The 8,663-nt window shown below is 38.9% G+C and overlaps 1 protein-coding gene across 1 annotated transcript; it reads right to left on the reverse strand.

Annotated features, from left to right (window-relative positions):
* Positions 1–5,997: 5,997 nt before the first annotated feature.
* LOC132162020 (cytochrome P450 81E8-like) lies at positions 5,998–8,083 on the reverse strand. Its single transcript, XM_059572264.1, has 2 exons — positions 7,101–8,083; positions 5,998–6,621 (listed from the first exon to the last, which is right to left on the reverse strand). The coding sequence occupies exons 1-2, from the start codon at positions 7,989–7,991 to the stop codon at positions 6,010–6,012; spliced, it is 1,503 nt and encodes a 500-aa protein (XP_059428247.1). The 5' UTR covers positions 7,992–8,083; the 3' UTR covers positions 5,998–6,009.
* Between the last annotated feature and the right edge of the window lie 580 nt (positions 8,084–8,663).

Below are 8,663 nucleotides of genomic sequence, written 5' to 3' on the forward strand. Positions count from 1 at the left end.
CATGCAAAGGTTTTATCGTTCTTCAGCTGTGTGAACAAAACATGCGAATGTATTGCCTTATTTGATGAGTGTGAATTCTGAAGCCTTAGTATTTTTGTCATTTGATTAAGATAATTTCATTTAGTTTATGTTTGCAAGAAAAATCACACAATTTTGGGAACTAGGTTAAAATTCAATCGATTTAGATAGAAATTTATTTACACGAACACAATTCCCTGTGGATTTGACGTCGCACTTGCAAAAGCTATATTGCAAAAGACTCGTGCACTTGCGAGTAACAATTTAAACTCACAACAAGTTTTTGGCGTTGTTGTCGAGGAATTGTTTTAGTTTGTGAAAATAATTTTTTTTTTTTTTTATTCTAGATTGATTTTACTTTTCTACTAGTTTAGTTAGAATTGTTCATATCATTACAATACACATCATTACCCAAGTCACTAACTAATCGATCCTAGTCCACTAATGCGATCGATTGCGATATGATCAAATTATCAATCGAACTCTATAGATTATGTATTATCCTTGTGCACTAATCCGATCGATCGTGATGAGAATGAAGGATTGATCGAACATTTGATCAATCTTAGTGCATTAGTTCGATCGATCTTTATACATCAAACTTGACACAATTGAAGGTTTGATTGAACATCCGATCAATCCTAGTGCATTAGTTTCATCGATCATGATACGATCAAATGATCAGTCGAACTTGATACGATTGTTGGTTCAATCGATCATAGTGCATATATTAGTCCAGTCGATCGAACTGTTAGGGTTTTTTTATTATCTTAGTGCATTAGTCTGATCAATTGTTATACGATTAAATGATCAATCGAACTCTTTGTATTTTGAATTATCCTTGTGCATTAGTTTCATTGATCGTAATAAGATTGAATTATCGATTTTTATTGAAATTGATCAATTTGCGATCGATCGTCCAATCGATCATAGTATTAGTAGTACAATAAGTCATGATAAGATTGAAGGACCGATCAAAATGTTTAAATTGAATAGTCATCCTGGTGCATTAGTCCGATCGATCTCAAGTGACCAACTAATTGATTGTGATAATCTCTTTAACATTGATTGAGAAAATTTCTTTAGCATCCTCCCATTAGAAGAAAGGTTAAGCCCCACATCCATGAGTCCCAAAGAAATCATGATCTTTTCTATGATCGATCTAACTTGACACGATTGAAGGTTCAATCGATCCTAGTGCAATAGTTCGATTAATCATGATAAGATCAATCGATAAAACTCTATACATTTTAGGACGAACAAGATTGAACTCCACAATATCAAACTCTTTAGTCAATAAAAATATCATCCAAATCTAAACATTAAATTTAAAAATAAAAAAATCTAAAAATATATACACACATATCTACAACTTTATAAAATGTTTTTATTTTTTTTATTTTTTATATGTATATTATATAAAGATATAAAATCGAAAAATAATTAATTTTTTACAATAGGTTTTCTTTTTTACAAAAAAAAATAAAATTATAGGTTAATATGATTTTTTTAGTAAGCTAAAAAAAATAAAAATAAAAACTATTAGCGTCGACAGTTAGATATCGATGCTGTAAGTTTATATCAGCGTCAACAGTTAGATATGAAACGATATCGTTTTTGTCCAAAAAATATGCAGGATCTAGTGGCGCATTTTTAATCTCCCGTGCCCTTTTCTTCCGTTTTCGCGTAACCCTTAAACACCCCCTTTTTACTGTATAACAAGAAAGACAGAGAGGGAGAGAACCTTGGGTGGCAGAGCTGGGGACTGGGCGACACCAACTCCTACCCTGGTTCTACATCCCTCTTTGCCCTTTGTTTTTGTTCTAGCATTCCACATAGAGAGAAAGGCAAAGAGAGAGAGAGAGAGAGAGAGAGATAGATGATCCTGAGAGAGAAGGGAAGCGATAAGAGAGAACTAGATGAGAAAGTGAGAGACTGAGGCAGTGAAGAGCGAGAGGTGTGATTTTTGGAGTGGGTCGTCGGAGTAGTGAGCTAGCGACGCCTTGGGTGATGGAGAAACGCTAATAGGGGCAGCTTCCAATTTCAAAAAACGTGTGGATGGGTTATTTCTATGATTATTGGTTGATTTGGGTTGGATTTGTTTTAATTATTTAAATTGAATTTCGAAATTGTTGAGTTATGGGTTGGATTTTTGATTTGTGGTGTTTTGCTGCGTGTTCATAGCCAAAACATGCTGAAAATCTAAAGATGAGCAAGGACGAAAGATTATCATTAGGGTTCGTTTGTTTCGGCATAAAATATTTTCCCTCCTAAAATATTTTTAGGGAAGTCATTTTACAGGAAAATATTTTACGATGAAAACATTTTCTGGCGTTTGGCGTACACGAAAAATCACAAATATTTTTTATATTTCCATTTAATCATATTAACCTATAAAATGTAATTTTTATTCACAACATAAAAATACTAATATACAGTAATTTTAAAAATAAAATATAAAAATACTCGCCTAGGACTTGACTTGGACCTCGCTTGGACCTGCCCGGTACTTCACCGAGACTCGCCCGAGACAAGACTAGGACCTGACTGGACCTACTCAAGACTTGACTAGGACACGCCTGAGACCTGCATGGGACTCGCCTGGGACCCGCCCAGGATTTGACCTGCACCTACTCGGGACCTGCCCGGGACTAAACAGGGACTCGCCCAGGACTTCAGCAAGACTCGACCGGACCTGCCCTGGACTTGATCGGGACTCAACCAGGAGCTGCCCGGGACTTGACATAGACTCGCCATGGACTTGACCGGGACCCGACCAAACCTGCCTGGGACCCTACCAGGACTCTGTCGGGACCTGCTTGAGACCCGCCTAGGACTTTACTGAGACTCGACCGGGACTTGCCTCACACTCGCCAGTGACCTTCCCAGGACCCGCTCGAGACTTGACCAGGACACGCCCAGGACTTTCTCAGTCAAGTCCCAGGTAGGTCCGATCGGGTCCCAGGCGCGTCCCGATCAAGTCTTGGGTATGTCCTGGCGAGGTTCCGTGCAGGTTCTGGGCAGATCTCGACAGAGTACCGGGCAGGTCCAGTCTAGTCCTGGGCAGGTTCAGTCGAGTCCCAGTCGAGCGAGTCCCAGCGGGGTCCCTGGCACATCCGGTCCAGTCTCGGGTAGGTCTCGGCGGGTTCTCGGGCAGGTCCGGTCGGGTCCCGATCAAGTCCCGGCGGGGTCTTGGGCGGGTCCTGGGAAGGTTTCAGCAGTGTCCCGAGCAGATCCCGGTCTAGTCCCGGGCAGGTCCGGGCGGGTCCTGGCGGGGTCCCGAGTATGTCGAGTCAAGTCCTGGGCGGGTCCCGGCTAGGTCCCGATGGGTCCTGAGCGGGTCCTGTGTGAGTTTCTGTCAATTCTCGGGCAGGAGCAGGTCCCGGTGAGGTCCCGGGCAGGTCCCGGTCAACCATTTTCCTAAAATTAAAGAAGTGTTTTTGGTCAAAGGAAAAATATTTTCCGTTGACTATTATTTTACGTTGCGCCAAACACCCAAAAATATGTAAAACATTTTCTATAAATTATTTTACGGCGAAACAAACGGAGGCTTAGTGAGGGAAGGAAGGGAAGACCAAAGGAAGTTCTTTTTATTAATTTTTTTTCATAAGTTTCGCTTTCATTTGAGAATGAGAATCTGGAAATGAGGGATTCTGATGCTCCTCAGTCTTCTCTCTCTTGCTCTTTTTCTTTGTTTTGCCCTGATATTCGTTCTTCCTTGTCAATGAGTCTAAAACTATGAGTGGATAATTAAGAATTTGCTAAAGCTTTTAACATCATGTAGTTTTGCTTCGTTTGCTGTATTTAGAAAGACTACAATTACATATAATCAATATGTAACTAGAAAAGCAAGAGAGGCAAAAAACCCAAACCCACCGAGCCCTGGCCAGCCGCCGCCATGAGGGTGGGGAGATCCCCTGATTCCCCCATTCCTTCCGGTCTTTCCATTTTATTTCTTATTTCTTTCTTGTTCTTCCGCTGTTCTTCCGATCCCAGTCCATCTCCCCATTCTTTCCAGCCACCTCACCCGCCAGTCCATTCCTATCCAGCTTTCTTTCTGCCGGCTACTAAGTGTGCTCCTTTTTTTTTTTTTTTTTTTCGGGTTGTTTTGCTTTTCCTTGTATTTTTGTTATATTGTGTTGTACTGTCTTGCTGCTTTCTTGTTGTTTTTTCCATGTTCGCCTATTTTGCTTGTATTTCATGTTGCTTGTAATAAGGCTATGTCCTCTCTTGATCTGCTCGCCTTATGATTTGGTCCAGACCCTTGGGATTGTGGATGTGAACGGTTTTCTGGCCTTTGGGTCGAGGAGGATGAGTGTCGGCATGGGGTTTTTTCTAATCCCAGGATCGAGGAATAAGAGTTACATATGCATTGAATTGTCTGCCTAGAGTAGATCTTCTGTTACAACTGAAAATTAGTCATAGGTTAGCGGATGTTTTGCGTCATAATTTGGACTTAAATATAAGACCTGTTTATTATTCCCCTCTATGATGTGTAATCTTTTAGCTTCGGCTTGGATCTTTTAGCTTCGGCTTGGATCTTGATTGTAAGAGCTTTTATGCTCTTGACTTTTCTATGAATGAGATCAAATTGATTTTTCAAAAAAAAAAAAAACAAAATAAAAAAAAAGACTACCATTACTCTTTTTAAATTATCACCTAAGTTGTAACATTCTTCCCAAATTTTAAAAAGTTACAAAGTGAGATCTTCCATTTTCCTTGTTAAAAGTATTAAAGTTGTTATTAAAATTAATTAATTTTATTAAATATAAGTGTCTACGTCTCTATTTATATTGTCTGAACTTTTACGTTTCCTGATATCTTCTGGATTTCAATGCCAATATTCTTTTAATTTGTTTGATAGTAGTACTGATTGAGTTGTCTCTAGACCATATTATCAAGCTATATATGTGGACCTTATTAAATATTTTGTGAACAAAATCTGGCAATAAGTTGAAGCAAAATTATTTTTATTCATAGATTTTGTAACTTGATTTGGTCAATATATGCTATTAATTTTCAATGGGCTACCTCTCACTACAAAACCTAACATACATAGAGATGATATTCCTCCCAACATTGTTAGTGGAGCGTTGAGCGTTGAATATCTTCTACAACTCTTAGTTAGAGGGTTTTTTTTTTTTTTTTTTACATTATATCTTCTTATTTTGTAATGTTATTTTAAGAGTTATATATATATATGCGTATAAATAATTTTTTTACATATGCTATACATATTGAATTTTTAATGTTATCAGAACAACACCTATCATAGGGAATTAAGCATGTGCCTTCCCAATTAATTAATGACAAATGTTTTTAATTATTTAATACTGTAAATGGAAAATCAATAATGCTTTACAGCATTTCTTTTTTTATTAATTTGGTCGAACTCTTTCTAGTTGTTTCTCCAACTAGAAAGAGCAATCATGTTTGTTTTGGTTTTATTTTTGAGATATAAGATGCTCACATATCTTTATTTCCTTTTCAGAACAATTTCTAGCCTCATCCACCAGGATACTACTCGATAGCATGATAAAGAATCCAACGAATCTCCTTGAGCATTCCAAAGTCTATCAACTTTCGCTAAAGTAACAGCTACATCTTTGTGATTATCATATAACTTTTACTCTTTATATATTGAAATGAATACATTGGCTGAAATCATTCGACCAATTTCAAATATATTTTACTTTCTTTCACATACTCATCCAAGAAAATCATTTTATTTTTTTTACTTGTTAGGGCATTAGGGGTGATAAAGTGGACGTTAATGGTGAATCATCAGCATCCACTTTTTCGTTAATATGAAGCTTACTAAGTAATGAACACATACCTAAAATATTTTTCAACGCTATCCACTCAAAACTCTAGGACTTTTTTTCTTTCTTTCTTTCTTTATTCTATTAAAAAAATTTAAGACATTCTTTTTTCCTTTTTTTTTCTATTAAAAAAAAAAAAACTCTAGGACAATGTTAATTCAAACAAAATCTACTCGGAAAGGAGGTTATTCATAATGGGACGTGTCTTACACATGGCCTCCAGTGCCACAGCTTTGGGCATGCTGACTCCATTGCCTTCGGTCATGTCTACTTCTTCCTCGCCAACCCTCTCCCACTCAAAACACTGAATCAATGACCCCAAAGCCAACCCCAATGTCCGTTGGGCGAGTCCTGCCCCAGGACATGCCATCCTTCCCAACCCAAATGGCAACAACTTGTGCGAATCAACCTTGCCGTGCTCAAATCTCTCAGGCTTAAAACTGGTTGCGTCATCCCACACCTTGGAGTCTCTATGTATGGCCCATGCATTCACCAATAACATCGTATTACGTGGAACATCGTATCCTCCCACAGTGCAATCATCAGATGACATATGGGGTACTAACAATGGAAGCGCCGGGTACAATCGAAGGGTCTCGGAAATTATGCTTTGAAGGTGATGTAGTTTAGACACATCTGGTTCGTCTAACAAATTCTCCTTTCCAACTTGACTGTCCAACTCAGCTCTAACTTTCTTCAATATGTCAGGATGGTTAAGCAAATTGGACATGGCCCACTCTAATGTCACAGCTGATGTGTCCGTCCCGGCAAGTAGCAAGACCTGCTCCATATCAATTAATTAGTACTAGAGTTTGAAAGTAAAAAATGCACTGATTATTGGGAGCACGTAGAATTGAGCAAGATTTTATGAAAACACTTCATAAGATGTTGAACTCATTCAATGTCACTGCCGACACTCTGTACTAGCTAGGTAGACATGCACACATGCAAGTTGTATGCATCAGGCCACGTTTCCCACTAGCGATTGGATGACGGGCCATATCTATTTTCGCATAGTCCGTATATCTATTTTGTCGACTTGTTATACCAACATAATAATAATAATAAAATCTAAAAAATGAAACTATTTAGATATATTACAACTTTTATTAGAAATTCATTTATAATTTTTTTTTATCATTTATAATAATTAAAAGAATTAATAAAGTAAGCAAAACTATTAACAATAAACTGTCACATTAATATATAAAAAAATTGGTAATAATTGACATTTAACACCATTTATCTTGGAAGACTTACCATGATAAGGCCTTTGATAATCTGGTCCGTATAGTATTCCGGCTGTGATTTCTGCAAATAAAGTAGATGGTGGATCATAGTGTTTCCCTCTTCGTTACCCTTCTTCTCATCAATAAGGCCTTGCAAGAAGGCATCCATCCTCTTAGCAAGCCTCATCAGCCTCTTCTCTAAACCACCGCGATCAATCCACCGCATCAGGGGCACGAATTCTTGAAGATTCGACGCCCCTCCATTTGCGAAAGCCTCGCTTATTATCTCCCTAATCTGCCTTGCCTTTTCCTCGTCATTCACGTCCTCCCCGTATCCGTAGTACCGCTTCCCAGCCACCATTCTCATTATGATGTTAAAGGTGAACTCCGAGAACATTGATTTCAGCTCCACCTTGGTGAAATCTTGGGACGAGTTGCGTCCGAGTTTGCGCAGCAAGCGTTTGATCTCGTCCCTTCGGATGCCCATGAACATGTTGAGGCGGGTGGTTGAGAAGATCTCGAGTGCGCAGATGCGGCGAAGGTTGCGCCCGTGATCGCCGTAGGGGGCTGCTATCACGGTGGTCTGGTTGTAGCCGAGAATCTTGCCGATGAGGGAGGGAGGACGGTTGGCTAAGACGATGTCGTTCTTGGTGAAGCATTCCTCGACTGCGGATGGGGACGATATGATAACCACCAGTTGGGAACCAAATCGGAGGGAGAAAATCTGGCCGTATTTTTGCGAGAGGCTGTGGAAAGTCCGGTGGAGGGGCTTTTTGACGAGATGAAGATGACCCAGAATTGGGAGAGAAGGTGGGCTGGGAGGGAGGTGTTTGGGTGTTGTTGTTTGAAGATGGATGATGAGCTTGAAAGCAACAGCGAGGACGAGAAGAGAGAGGGATGAGTATAACAACATGTCTTCCATGTTTGTGAAAATGTCTGTGAAGAAGATAAGGTGTATATGTGGGATAAGGGGCCCTGCACGCAGCTCTACATATGTGGAGAGAAATCCATCCTTTGACGTAAGAGCTTATATCATATTGAGGGTTGTCGTGTTGACTTGTTTGAACATACAGAAAATAAAAAAATTAAAGCGTTTATTCAAAAGAGAAAGATGACTTGATGCGGAATTATCACGTGAGACAATTAACGCCTCACGTCAGTGAGTGCGTATGCTCTTTCCTCATCGAATACGAGACCAGTTTATGATCACATATATGTCTATGTTTAGTCAAGGAAAACAATGGGGATAGATTCAAAATAATAATAATTATTTGCATGAATGGTCAGCGATTTGAGTAAAAATTGTTTGTGCAGGCAATTCTTCCCAACTCTTCTCAACTCTACTCTTTTTTTTTTTTTTTTTTAGGTTGATTTGACACTATTAATACTCAACTTAACTATCTAGTAATTAACCCCATGGTTCGTCTCCCAGCCCTATCTCTCACGGGACTAGACTCAGGGATCATAACCTCTCATATTCGAGAGCATTCCGCAGAAGACTTTTAAACTATAGAGACAGAAAGTAACAACTATATTCCACACATACAATCACCAGAGTAACGATAAAGCATCATAATATAAATAGGTCATCAAA

The sequence above is a fragment of the Corylus avellana genome, chromosome ca9 (assembly GCF_901000735.1).
Source record: "Corylus avellana chromosome ca9, CavTom2PMs-1.0".
In the NCBI taxonomy this organism is placed as follows: domain Eukaryota; kingdom Viridiplantae; phylum Streptophyta; class Magnoliopsida; order Fagales; family Betulaceae; genus Corylus; species Corylus avellana.